The sequence below is a fragment of the Pelodiscus sinensis genome, chromosome 3 (genome assembly GCF_052426305.1).
Source record: "Pelodiscus sinensis isolate ZL-2025 chromosome 3, ASM5242630v1, whole genome shotgun sequence".
Classification (NCBI taxonomy): domain Eukaryota; kingdom Metazoa; phylum Chordata; order Testudines; family Trionychidae; genus Pelodiscus; species Pelodiscus sinensis.
This window is the reverse complement of record NC_143054.1, coordinates 153,535,975-153,549,718: the sequence shown is the minus strand read 5'-3', so window position 1 is coordinate 153,549,718 and position 13,744 is coordinate 153,535,975. Positions and strand designations below refer to the sequence as shown.

The 13,744-nt window shown below is 39.4% G+C and overlaps 1 protein-coding gene across 2 annotated transcripts in view; it reads left to right on the top strand.

Moving 5' to 3' along the window:
* GPATCH2 (G-patch domain containing 2) overlaps positions 1-12,407 on the top strand; it is a 182,469-nt gene extending 170,062 nt beyond the window's left edge. Inside the window, exon 10 of one of the 2 annotated variants that reach the window (XM_006137344.5) lies at positions 8,774-12,407. In XM_006137344.5, the coding sequence (XP_006137406.2) occupies positions 8,774-8,943 (170 nt within the window). In that variant the 3' untranslated portion in view covers positions 8,944-12,407. The remainder of the gene's footprint in view (positions 1-8,773) is intronic. The other variant, XM_075925203.2, reaches the window with a different exon arrangement.
* Positions 12,408-13,744: the final 1,337 nt, after the last annotated feature.

The following is a 13,744-nucleotide window of genomic DNA, read 5'->3' as shown; positions in this document are numbered from 1 at the left end:
TTTCCACTATAAGAGAATGTAAGAGATTGATCACAAATATGTTCAGAGTTTTCAAGAGTTAGCAGTAGTGTCTGAACAGACACCCACTGGAATTGACTTTCAGGATGGAGACACTTGCTTTAGGCTCCCAGGATAAAGCATCAGGATTGTTATTTTTACAGACCTGAAAGAAGTGTACCTTTATGGGGCACACACTTCAGAAGTACAGGTTGTACCTTCCCTCGTCCAGCGCCCTTGAACCTGACTGGTCCTGAACAAGGGGATTTGCCGAACGAGGGGCAATCCCTCCCAACATGGCTTGTGCTGCCCCCAGCTAGGTCTCCAGCCAAGCTCCGCTGCTGCCTGTCTGGCCATGACTCCTCAGGCTGGCGCTCTAGGGCTGCTGCGGCTTCTGTGGCTGCTGGGGGTTCCATGGCTGCTGGGACTCAGTGGCCGCTACCACCTGGCAGAAGAGGTCAGAACTCCCTGCTGCACCCCCTCCCTCAACATGGGGTCCCTGGCTGAGTCACACTCCTCCTTCCCCACTCTTGCCCTGCAGCCTGACCTCTTTATACCTGGACTCTGTGGTACAGGAGCATCCGTGGTCCTGCCAGACTATGGATGTTGCCAGACCACAGAGTCCTGGTAAAGGAGGTACAATCTGTACCTAAGATTTTCATTCCGATATTTTTGTTACCTCTTGAGAGAACTTTGGTCAGCATTAAATTTGCTTATTTAAGTGACAGATTGCATATTTAAGAGGAATTGACACATAATGTCTCCTATGATTTAATTATGGAAGTGAGATCCATGGCAAGGAACGACCAATAACTGTGAAATGTTGTCTGTTACCTTCAAATGGTATGGAGTAACTGAGGATATGCTTATACTGCAGTCAAAAGATACGATTGCAGTTCACTCTAGCTAGATCAAAGCGATCTTAAGTAACAATAGCAATGTATCCACAGCATTAGGGGCTAGCCTCCTGAGTACAGCTCTTTCCAGGATCTTAGGTACATGAGTGGCTAGTTCAGGGGTGGGCAAGAGGTGGTTAATGGCCCGGATCTAGCCCTCCAAACCACTGGATCTGGCCCACAGTCATCTCATCAGCTCCCTTACTACAGAGCAGCTGCAGCCGCTTTAAACAGCTTGCTGCTAATTGCTATGCAGTCTGGACAGGGAGGAGAAAACTTCATATTCTCTCTCCACCCCCACCGAAATCACTCAGCTCCCATTGGCCAGGTTCTGGTAAATAGGAGCTGAGAAATTTTGCTGAAGGCAGAGGCAGCAAATGAAGTCCTCTCACTCCCCTGCCTCTCCATGCTGGAACAGAGCCACATGGAGCAGTCCACCCAGCAAACATGCAGAGAACCTGTCTCAAGCTCCTGTAGAGCTGCTGGCAGGGAGCTGCCTAGGTAAGCACCTCCCAGCCAGAGCCTGCTTCTGGCACCCTACCCCTTTTCTCCCTGAACTACCTGCCCCAGGCCACCACCCAAATGCTCTGTATCCCCTCTTCCCACCTCCTCCAGTTCACAACTCCTTCCCTGACCCTCTCCAACTCCTCTCCCCCAGACCAGAATCTTTGTCTGCACACGTACCTCTCCCTGACCGTGCACCCCATTTGCCTGCCCCACGTCACCACCCAAACCCTCTGCATCACCCTTCTCCCAGGTCACAACTCCCTCCCAGATTCTGCACCCCTCCTACACCTCTCCTCCAGGCCAGAATCCTCTCCTGCACACCAAGCTCCTCCCCCAGATCATAACGCCCTCCTTCATCCCAACTCCCTCTCAAGCCCCGCACTGCCTTTTGCACCCCAGTCCTCTATCCCAAGCACCTTTCTACACCCCACCTGCAGTCCAGGAGCCTACGCCCCCTCCACAAAAGTGCAACCACTTACCAAAACCTTGGAGTGGCTCCCCACTAAAATTTATTGCCCACCCCTGGGCTAGTTCATACACAACCACGGACATCACAGCTGTACTGCTGCTGCTATTTGAGCTTGCTATGATGTTAAAGCTAGCTCATATATGTTATGTGAGCTTCAAACAGCATCCACAGCAGTGTAGATGTACCCCCAAGAGATTCTCCAGAAAATCTCATTTTAGTAGGACTCCCAGCTTCCTTCATCTTTACTTTATCTTAGCCAAAAGGCTTAGAAGTATTCCTCTTCTTTCCTCTTAATTTCACTTTTCCCTCTCTGTATATAGCATTGTTTCCTGCTTAATATAACCTCTAGGAACCATTTTGGGGTTGAGGCCACTGACCCCAGACGAGAGCTGCACACCACGCAACTGAGAAGCCAAAAAAAAGTCAGACCTCTCTCTGACAAGGAGAAAGATACCCCCCGCATTCCTCTCCAACACTTGATCCTAGTGGGGAACTACCTAGTAGATTTTGTGTGCTCCAGCCCTGCAGTGGGACAGCAGGGAGCTAGAGCATCATCACGGATTCCCCAGTGCTGAGGGGGCCCTGAGATTTGGGGGCCAGATCCATGCAAGCTGGGAGCAGCATTCTGCCCCTGGCCCTGACGTTCCCTACCTCTGCTCTAGTGGTACACTGGTTGGAGGTACCAATGCCTGAATAGGTAATTTACCTGTAGATTTCTTTTTCCTTATTGCACATAGTTACTATTTCTATTTGTTTGCTAATTTTGTTTTGTTGAATTAATTCTTATGCTTAGTCTGACACGTCTGGAGACTGAAATATCCAATCCACAGATTAAGTTAGGTCTGGGCAGAAAAAGTGCAAGCTTCTTCACACTGCCTTGGTAGTCAGCTCTAACCTTGTGCTGAATGAATCCGTTCCGATGGTGACATTGTTTAGTCCTCATGGTGATTCAGTCCCCAGTGTTTCTGCTGAGATTTATCTACTTGCTGCCAATTTTGTGGGTGACTTTTTTGATGTAAATCTGTCCTCTTGGGTCTGGGCAGAATCCACAGTTCAATTCACACAAGTCCCTGAACATTTTTTAGAGAGTAACAACATTGCCAGGTTTTCTAGTTTTCTTGTTATCTGCTTTGGAAAATTTTACACTGAATGAACTGCTTGATATTGACAGTATTGCCAAAAATGTTGAATAAATAATGTCCTAAATCATTTCATTTATCCATGTGCAAAGGAAGCGTTTGGCACACAGCTCTCCCCTTATCTGTGAGTAAAGGGGACTTATCTGTTGAAACTTCTTTTGCCACCCAACCTTCAGCTCCTGCAAAAGGGTGCAACACAGTTATGTATCTGGTATAGGTAGAAAGGAGTATATGGGCTATAATAAGTGGTAATATATCTTCCAACTTCTGGCCTGGTAGAGCTTAGTCAGAAATGAAAATAAGCCAAGTATGTGTTATCTGTTCAGTGGATTTTCTTCAAGGGAGTCTCTGGTAGTGCAGCTCCAACGGAACTATGATGTCGGATAACCAGAGGTTTTGTGTTGTCATCAGTATAGGGTTTGTGTTCATGCAGCATGAGGTATCTGTGGATACAGATTTTATGAGTACAACATAGTTAAATACTGTAACACCTTCACAGTTGTGTCCATTGTAGCTTGCAATAGTCACTTGTAGTCTATCTGATGAACAGCAACTAGTTGTGTAAATTAGGCAAATAAGTTATGAATATTTGAGCATCACAACAATTTAAAAAATCTCAGTATGTCTGCTATTTGTGAAGCTGCTGCTGATGCAGCACCAATTTTCAGTGCAATTTAAAAACACCTGGACAGCAATCCCGATTTTCATTTTTATTAGGGATGCAATCTAACAGTTTATTATTTTAACTGTTGCTAATAGAATGGCATCTTGCATCATGATTACACTCTACTGTTTTTAAATCCCTGAATTTAACTAGAGACAGTAGACAGAAATAAAAACAAAAAGAGTATTAAATATCTTCCTGAAAACAGGAGGGAAAGTGCACTTGATTTTAAAGTAAAGCAACGTGTATCATCTCTCCTTCCATTGGCTGTTTATCCAACATCAATACAACACTTTAGGAGCCAAATTACTAAACAAGCTGCCAATTAGGCTTGCAGTCAGCTGGATAGATTAGTGGGTAAGAGAGTCAGATACAAGATTTTCATCTCTCGAGCCAATTACACAAGTGAATTACCATCCACAATGCTCCTTGGAAGATTTGTGGTGAAAAAACGGTCTCTGCTGTGATAGACATAAGTGAGATCCAGGGTAAGAGGTAAGGGTTACCAGGCCATGTATTGCAAAAATTATCCAAGATAAAGGAGATCCTTCTAGGAAAGGATTTAAGGCTGCCAGAAGAGAAAGAAGAAGAAGAATTAATAGTTGTAGAATGCTCTGCTGAGGCATAGTTATTTCACTCCCAAATCTTCAGTCTTATAAAAGAAAGATAAGGCTAGATTTCAATGCAGTATCATTTTTTGATAATTTATCCTTAGCATTAAAAAATTAGTTTGTCTAAGAGGAAATTGCATGTTTATTCTGATGCCTGAAAAAGACCTCTCTGTTGCTTTCCTAAAGTTTACTGAAGATGCCGAATGGGATTCTAATTTTGTTACCCTGGGGTGAATCCGAGATAACTTAAGTGATGTCAGTTTGATCAGTAAACTAAAATGTGGTTTTGCCCTGTTAGCAATGAAAAGAATAGTATAGGTTTCCACCCTTTATTAAAGATTGGAAGTTACAATAGTAATACATTGGGTAACTATCCTGTTTTTGATCTCTAACAAATACAAGCCTAGAACAGTAAGTTATGTTCTAAAGAAGAGGTATTCAGGGAAAATGGAGTTGCAGTTTGCCATATAGTTCAAAACTGAGCATTGACTCATTTGTTTCCTGCTGAGATTCACACACTATTAAAACATTATTTCTTAAATATTAAGCAAATTTAAATCATGAACTTTTGCAAGCTGTTGTGTCCAAAAATGATTAAACAGATGTGGAGCCTGCAGCAGCATTAGACCTCTGATCTGATTTTTAGCTTACAGATGGAATTAAATTAATTCATGGCAATCACTGTAAAATCAAGGGTATGGCATTGAATGCTAGTTCACTGTTTAACCAGAATGTACCTGTTTCAACAGCTGTTAAGAAAAAATTGCATGCCTTAACTTTTCATGGAAATGTACCTTTAATGCCATCATAAATATCATTTTACAATACAAAAATTATTGGAAGATTTTGTTATTCTCTCTCACTTTTTTGAAAGAGGCACATAGTTTTTGCCTTTTTACAAGTTTCATATTGAGCATAAATTACATGTACATGTATGGGTTCCATATTAAGCATGTACATATACAATAGAGGTGGGCTTCAGAGGCAGTATCTGTATATGTATACTAGTTGGCATTTTTGGACTATGGCTGCTGCTCAATATAGGTATTTGACAGCATTGTTTTTCCATCCAAGTTAATACTCCTTCAGTGCTTTCCCCTCACCTGTGTGATGGCAACCTCTCCAATAACCTGCCCACTTGGCTGGTAAATCAAGAACCAAAATTTGTATGGTGGCTATCAAATGTAGTTTCTAGAAGGCAGAAGGATCTGCAAGTGAAATGTGTTCAAATTATTAGCATGGAGTGCTGTTTTCAGTTCCTCATTATCACTGCCTCTTTCTTACCTAGCCAGTCACTATCTTTCATGTGTCATATTTTCTATAGGTGCTTTTCTGTGAGGTGGCAGCAGTGTTTTTGTTCTTGCTCTAGGCTAGGTCAAGACTGAACATGTGAATGAACAAGGAGATAGTGCAACACTTTTCAGGGGTAATATGCTTTTATGACTCTCTGAAGAGCCCCTGCTGGCCAGTCCATAAAGTGCCATTGGCATGAATTAGAATCTTCGCTTTAAGATGTATATTGCAAGGACAGTAACTGCTTTTAATTAGAGTAAAAGCTCAAAGCAAAAATAAATACATGTAACAAACCGTGTAGCTTGGTGTTTGTCATGGTCTGCTCTTTTCCATCTTTCAACCTATTAGTAGTGAGAGTGGTCATCAAATGGAGGAAAAGGATGGTGATGAATAAACTTACCAGAGCTATCTTTTAATGGAAGGTGGAGAGATCCAAAATGTGCAGGCTAGAGTAACTGTAATTTGATTCACTGTTTAGAAAGACATTGTAAGATTTAGGCTTCAGAACTGACTAAACTAGGGAAAAATGGGCTGTCAGTACAAAATCTTTTTGAAATAAAATACAACCTGTTCACATACATGCTAAGAAAATAAAAACAGGAAAGTAAATTTTTATTTGTTGTAAAGCCTTTTATTTGGTGTATTCAGTGAGTTTGTGGGTTATGAGACTTCTAATATAAAATCATGAACAATGGAGTGGGAAAAGTAATTACGCTGTATATTTTTAAAAGTATTTAAGTGTCTTTAAAACAAAATGTATTCCAATTATCCTGTCAGTCACATAAAGGGGAAATGCATTTTGTTGCAGTTAAAAAAAAAAAAATCAAAAATAGAAGCATCAGTTTATTAAAAAGCATGTTTCCAGGTACAAAATGTTCATCTGCATAGCCTCTTTCTGTTTTTATTGTGTGAGGAACTGGATTTGATATAGCAAGATATGTAGTTTATATGATGTTAACATTTTTAAATCGCCTCTCATAAAACAGCAAAGTTGTTTTCTCTGTTTTGGATTGTTCACTACAGTTTACATTCTGGAATGTGTTTCTGTACATAGACTCAGGAACCATCTGACCTAACCATCTGACCTATCCAATTCTGAGATCATACGAACACCTTGATTAGATTATTGTTCCCCTTTCCTTGGAAGTCCTGTGAACTTTGTTCCCTTCAGTTGTTTTGACATTGTTTTTAAGACATTAGGTCGCCACTACTAATTTCATTGTCTATCCCCCAAAAAGCGAGTTAACAGATCATTCTGTAATTTTAAGGTGTTTACCAGTCATTTAGTTTGGACATCTTTCCTCTCCCCCTCCCTTCCCCCACCCCTACTTTTTTCATGATAGAAGTAGGAGCTAAGAAGGTCCAAGGCCTGCACCATGTATGCTCAGTCATTGTCGACAGCGAAAACTCTCTCTGTCTATGGGAGGCCTAAACATTTCAACTCTTTATTCCTCCTGTAGGGCAGGATGTGGTACATCTTACTTCCACCTCCGTTTCATAATTAGCAGTATTATGCTTCCTGTGTGTATATCAGGAGTGGGCATCTATCAAGACTGCATGCAAGAAACCTTCCCAGTGCCATCAGCTTCAAAACTCTCGAATATAGAAGTGTAAATTAATTAATGGGAGAGAAAAGGGATTAGATTTAAATGCCTTTCACATTTCATTTTCTGTTTTCTACATTAAATCTATTGAGGTTATCCCTGTTACTGTTGGCAGTTTGACTCCTAGTATGTGGATTGCTTTCCTCTAATAGTACATCAAGCAGATAGTGATACCGAGGAAGTACCAGCAAATGATAAAAGTATAGGCCCTTCTTTTGTAGAAAAGATATTACTCAAAAACATATCAAATGATTTTATTTAAAAATAACGTTCTCAAGTCTGAGATACCTAAAACTACTTTTCCCAATGAACAAGTGGTCACCTCTCAGTTACATGCACAGAAGCACCTAATTAGGCATTAATCAGGGATTCCTCATGCTCAAATGACATAAAAGAAATTTTCTTTTTTAAAAGAATAAAATGAGATCAAATAGGGTAAACCTATCTGTTTCATATCGTGATTTTCATGTTTGAAGTATTTTACAGACAGTGGGACAGATTCTCTCTTTAAATTATGCTAGTATAAATTCAGAATAAATTCATCAATGTTAGCTGACTCGTACACTTATGTAATTGAGATCAAAATCTATACTTATGTCTGATTAATGGTAAGTCAAACTTTGGTCACATTCGCAGATACGTTTGCCAGTAGTAAAAATGTTATATTAGTAATGTCTCAGAGTTGGATGTTACAATAATATATTTTATTTAGGTTACGTTTGACTGTGATTTATCAAAATGATTGCAATATGTTGTTTTACGGAAATGGAGACACAGTACATATAGAAAAGTTGATACTGATTTGTTTAAAGGAAAGATCTTCAGTGAAAATGCATACTGTGTTTATATTTGCTTTTTAAATCTTTCTGTAATCTTTAGTAAAACAAATTACTGAAATAGGATACAAATGAACTGGAGACTGTTATATGCAGTGTTGCCATAGCTATGTTGTGCCTAGGATATTAGAGAGATGAGGGGGATAAGATAATAGCTTTTACTGGGCCACCTTCTGTTTTTCCAGAAGTTAGTCTAATACAAAAAAAATTACCTCCCCCACCTTGTCTCTGAAGATTATTATATCAGTTGTCTACTTTGCTCTTGTTGCTGCTGTGAGAATTCAGTAATAAATTATTAGTTGTTTTATTAAATATCTCCGCATACTCCTGTTGAATGAAAAGCATTTATTATATCAGTGAGGGTGGGAAGATAAGGTGTGAGTTTCTTATGCCCATGTTTGAGATCTATACCTAACTTGGTAGTCAATTAGTCTTCTCCATGGATTGATACATTTTTTCAAGTTTTAAGTTTTCTTGGAGTCTGACATACAGATCTTTTATGCATGAGAAGAATATGCAGCACAAAAATGAATGTGTAATGCTTAAAAATTGAGCTAATCTCAAAAAAAAAGTGAAACTATAGACTATATATGTAAAATTTAACATATAGCCATGAGGTCAACATATGTAAAGACAGTCTGCTCTAGCAACCTATTAGATGAATTGAGAGAAGAAGGTTTAAGGCTTTAAAGAAGATTATCTTGCACTTTTCCACACAGCAGTGCTGAGTAATGCTGTATGTTTCTTTTAATCTCAGGGTTTGTAGGTGAAAATGCCCAACCAATCCCAGAAAACAACATTGGAAACAGAATGCTTCAAAGCATGGGCTGGACACCTGGCACTGGCCTGGGACCAGAAGGCAAAGGGATATCAGAACCAGTAAGAGCCATTCAGAGACCAAAGGGACTTGGACTTGGATTTAGCTGACAGAGAAGTACTCCAATTGCTATATAGAAAGCAGGAAGACCAACCTTAATTTAAAGAAACGGATGGGGGAGCTAAAATCTTATAATGTTTTTTGTCATCAGCAAATCCATTTGTTCACTTATGGAGTTCTGAAGCCTAAATGCTTCATGTTTTTCCAGCTGCAAGGTACAGCCACAGTGGCAAAATAGGTGTTTGAATCCTCGTTCTGTAAGGGTGCTAAATGTAAAAACAAGTGTACTTTTTATTTCCCGTGATCTTAAAACAAAATTTGTTAGATATATGATTCAAACTGCAATGCATTTGTTTTTCCTGAAAAGCTGCTCTCACAGCAGATTTTAGCACTTGGGCAAACATTTTTTGGCACCATTTTCTCATTTGTGGTGTTCTGAGACGATTTGTTATCAAGGAAAATGAAACCCTACGAAGCTGCTACATTTGTTCATTTTTCTTCTCGTTTCAGGCAAAAAAAAATCAAACTAGATATTTCTAGAAGTAGGCTGTATGTAAGATTAGATTAACATGATCTCTGCTTTTCCATGGTGTGACATACATTAGGTGCCCCAAATGGTGACATGGTATGTAGTTTGTTTGGCATAAGGAGAGCATAACTGATGGCAACTGTCAGCACAGGAAAGTAACACCATTACCTTGTAAAGCATCATGCTAACCTGTGTATAAGCCCTAATTCTAACACTTTTTATAATTGTATTACATCCTGTAAGATATTTTAAGTAAATCTTTTAAAACTTTGAGTGTTCACCCTGAGCTTGGAATTCTAGGGGTTTTTTAATATATATATTATTAGTGATCTCTTGACTCTCCCCCTTCTCAAAAATTGATGTTTTAAATGTGACTCTTGTATTGTTTCTTATACTTAGGGTTTTGGTATATTTTGAGTTGAGGGTGGGATTCATTGGGGGATGACTAACATTCAGTGTTTTTGTGATCGTTGTGTTGTCACAAACTGCCACAAACTTCAAAGCATCATAGAAGAAGCAGAAAAAAAGACAGTGAAGCAAGTTTGAAGGGAGGGAAATACTTTGGCTGCATCTCTCAAATCTTGAGTGAGCAATATAAAGTCAAGAGGGGTCATTAAGCATTTTAATCAGTATCCAGAATCAGCACTAGTAATTTCATCAAACACCAACCAGTCAAGCTGCCAGGGAACTATTAGGCTGGTGATGTAATTGAAGAGGAGCCATCATTCAAATGGACTAAGGGTGAAAACTTGGCCCATTGAAGTCAGTGGCAATATTTCCACTGACCGCAGTGGGGCCACAATTTTATTCTAAATTCATCATCAAGAAGAGGGTTCTGTTCTTTCACAACCTCACCCATTTCTAGCAAACACAATAGCTGGAAATGTAGCTACAATAGAAAGCAATAAATTAATTGAAAAACATTGTTTTCACTTTCCCAGTGCTAGTAGTATCTGCTTTTTTTTTTTTTTTTTCTTAAAGTCCGCTTACTATTGACCTAGTGTGGTCACTTATTAGTGTCTGATGTTGTCCTTGACTCTGATCAGGTTCACTGCATTGGGGTAGAACTCTTTCCTTCTGGTTTTTAAAAGCCTTTTCTGAATGTGATTTTTTTTTTGAGGGGGAGGGGTAAAAAGCCAACAATTTTTTTACTTCTTTAGTATTTAATCAGCAAGAACATTTGGAACTTTCTAGGCCATGCACTGTGTGTTTTTTTCATTTCAGACTTGTGCTGTACAGCCAAGCATATTGAAAGAGCTATACAGATTTCATGGCCAAAGATTTTGTGGCCATGTAATTGTGAACAGCCAAGGATTTTGAATACTGCAGTTAAGAATAGATTCCAGATGTATAATTGCCATTTAATATACACACATGGCAGTTTTGTATGTGTGCAAATAAATATCTACATTTTAACTCACGTGAAATTCGTCTACACACTTGATATTGCAAAGGAGTATGAAGTGCTGTTAATTTTCAAAGATGTGTTTGGAAGCATTATATGGGGCAGTCAATCACTTCTTGAAGTTGTAGGTTACTCGTGAATTAATATGAAGACACATGGCAATGTTCAGTAAAAGCAGTAGGCTCCTATTATTATGGCTGTAGAAGTGAAAGTTTAAAGAACTTCCACCCCCTATTATAACTGCATCATGACTTACTACAAATTATGTGTATTGTTTGGTAATTGTTATTTGTTCCACAGTTGCATTGTTTTGAGTATTTCCAGGCAATATACATTAGCTGCAGAAATTCATGAATTATCGGTCTGCAGCTTCAAGAATATTTGAAAATGTTTGCTGTTTTAGTGGAGAATTTAAAAATAAAAAACTGCATGAATAAATTTTAGAATAAAAGCTTGCTCGTTACCTCTCTGTTCCCCATTTCTCCCACATTCGTGGGTGCAATCAACATGGTCAATTCTCTTAGTGGAGGAATTAGTTTCATGAACATGTGAAGCATCAGCGCTAGAGTATGAAAATGTTACTTGCTAGTTTGAAATTAGTCTGTTTGAGATTATTAGATATCAAGGCTATTCAAACTGATTTTCTTTAGAGATAAATATGCCTAGTTTGTTTTGCAACTGGAATATCTTATAAATGCCACAGCAAACTAGGCTCCAGGGTTCAAAGCAGTAGAGGGAAATGATTTATTAAAATATCATGTAGGGGTATTTTTCTTTATTATTGCTATATAGTTCTCTCCCTACGTCATGCCTCCATTTTCATTTCTGTTTTACTAGGCCTCTTTACACTGCTGTTATTCTAACTTTGTGATTGTGTAGGTTAAAGCTAGTGCTTGTGTGGATTTTTTTAAAGGTCACTTTTTGGAAACACTTGGCTTTGGGATTGTGATAAAACATAACACTATATCAAAATGTGTTAACATTTGCCTATTAGGTTTTACCATTCTTAGCTTATAACAATACCTAGTACAATGATGTTTCACATTATTATAAAATATAGACACAAGTATTTTGATACGTCATCTGCTATTAGATATGCTGTTGAAATAAATGTTCCTTTCACATATTCTTAGATAATGGACACTCCCATATCTGAGAGTTCCCACTATTCACCTTATGCTTTCCCTTTAGGTGCTTGATTAATTAGTACCCCCAAAATTTTCTGCCTATATTGAATATCTTAAAAAAAAAAACCACACATTTAGAGTAATGTACATTGAGTTTTGATGGATATGCCGATATACCTCAACGTTTTGTGAATTGGGCCATTGACCTTTACTAAAACAAATGAGCAACTGCTGGAAGCTTTTTTTAAAAAATAAATATTTGTTGACGTTATTAAAAAATAAATATTTGTTGACAATTGATAACAAGCTCGTATTGTCCCCGACTTTGTCTTTTCTGTAATTAAGGTCTATAATAGGTCAGATGAATTGACAGCAAATGCTAAACTCTCTGTATAGAATACATTGCTGTAACACAAGCAAGATGTAACAAAATAAAACAGACTTCATTCTTCATGTTCTTGTATGCTGTGTACTTTTAAACTGCCTTTTTGACAGCGTATTTATTGCTGAGTCAGCGTGTAGTTAAGGCTACTAATATCTTTAACAAATAAACGATAGCTAGAAATGTTATTATATAAGGCTTGTTAACTTTACTAATTCCCTTCCTGTCTTTGTATTCCCCAGAAGGAAAAGTTGCACTTAAATAGTAATGTGCAAATTAGCTATAGAAATAGATATATTAGATGAGTGTTAAGATTCCACTAAAATCCCAAAGTCACGAAGTGCCCCAGGTAAGATACTAGGGATGTAAAATCCTGTTTAAAATGGTAACTAGTTAAACTATATGTTTAACCAATTAATCAGCTTGCTGAGTTATGCCACAGGCAGGGGGCCCCTGCAGCAGCCTCCTACATATGGTGCAGTGTGGTGGGTCCAGGCAGAGTGGAGCAGTCCCGCACCTGCAGCATGCCACTGTGGGCCCAGCCAGAGAAGCCCTATGCCTGCAGCACCCCATTGGCAGGGGGCTGCTCCAGCCCAGCCATGCCTACCATGCTGTGCTGCGGGCCAGTTAATGGTTAATGGCTAGGACCTGGAGTACTGGGCTCAGGTTTCTCTTCCCAGCTCCACCATTAGTCTCTGGGTGAGCAAGTGGCCTAGACAATGAGACATCCCAGAGCAGGGAACTGAACTATAGTGACCTAGCTGATGGACAGGGGGTCAGAAAGGCCCTGAGAGGGAAAATACATTGCCTCAAGGGAAGGATGCTATTCCACAGCAGGGGCAAACAGAGAGACATTACTGAGGGCAATGAGAGAGGCCCTGGTTGTACTGGTACCCCAGAAGAGGTTTGTCTTGTTACTTCAAATCTAGATTGTATATGACTTGGCTGGAAGACTGAGCCGCTGAAGAATCACCATTAAACAGAGCAGAGTCAGAGTGCAGGCACATGCACTCAGCCCGGTTGCGCGCAAGAGGTGAGAGCACAATGTTACAACCACACACTTTATTTTCAATACAGAGCCTTTCTCGTGTGCAATTCGGAAGAAGAGGTGGTTAACTACAGAGTAAACTGGGACCTTAGGTAGCCTGTATTTTGCCATCAGTCTTTCACTTTTGGTTTGTGGATCCCCCAGACACATCAGGCACTCCTGTAAGTGCCAAATCTTCAGTGTACATACACCCTCAGTCTACTCAATTTTGAAAGCCCCGAGGGCCACAAATGATACTCAAAGCACATGCTAGGGCTGCAACTTAAGCGTGGATGCAAATATATGCAAATAACTTCTTTCACACTGATGGGCATGAATACAAAGCACTTCCCACAATGCCCCGACATTCCTGGCACCTCC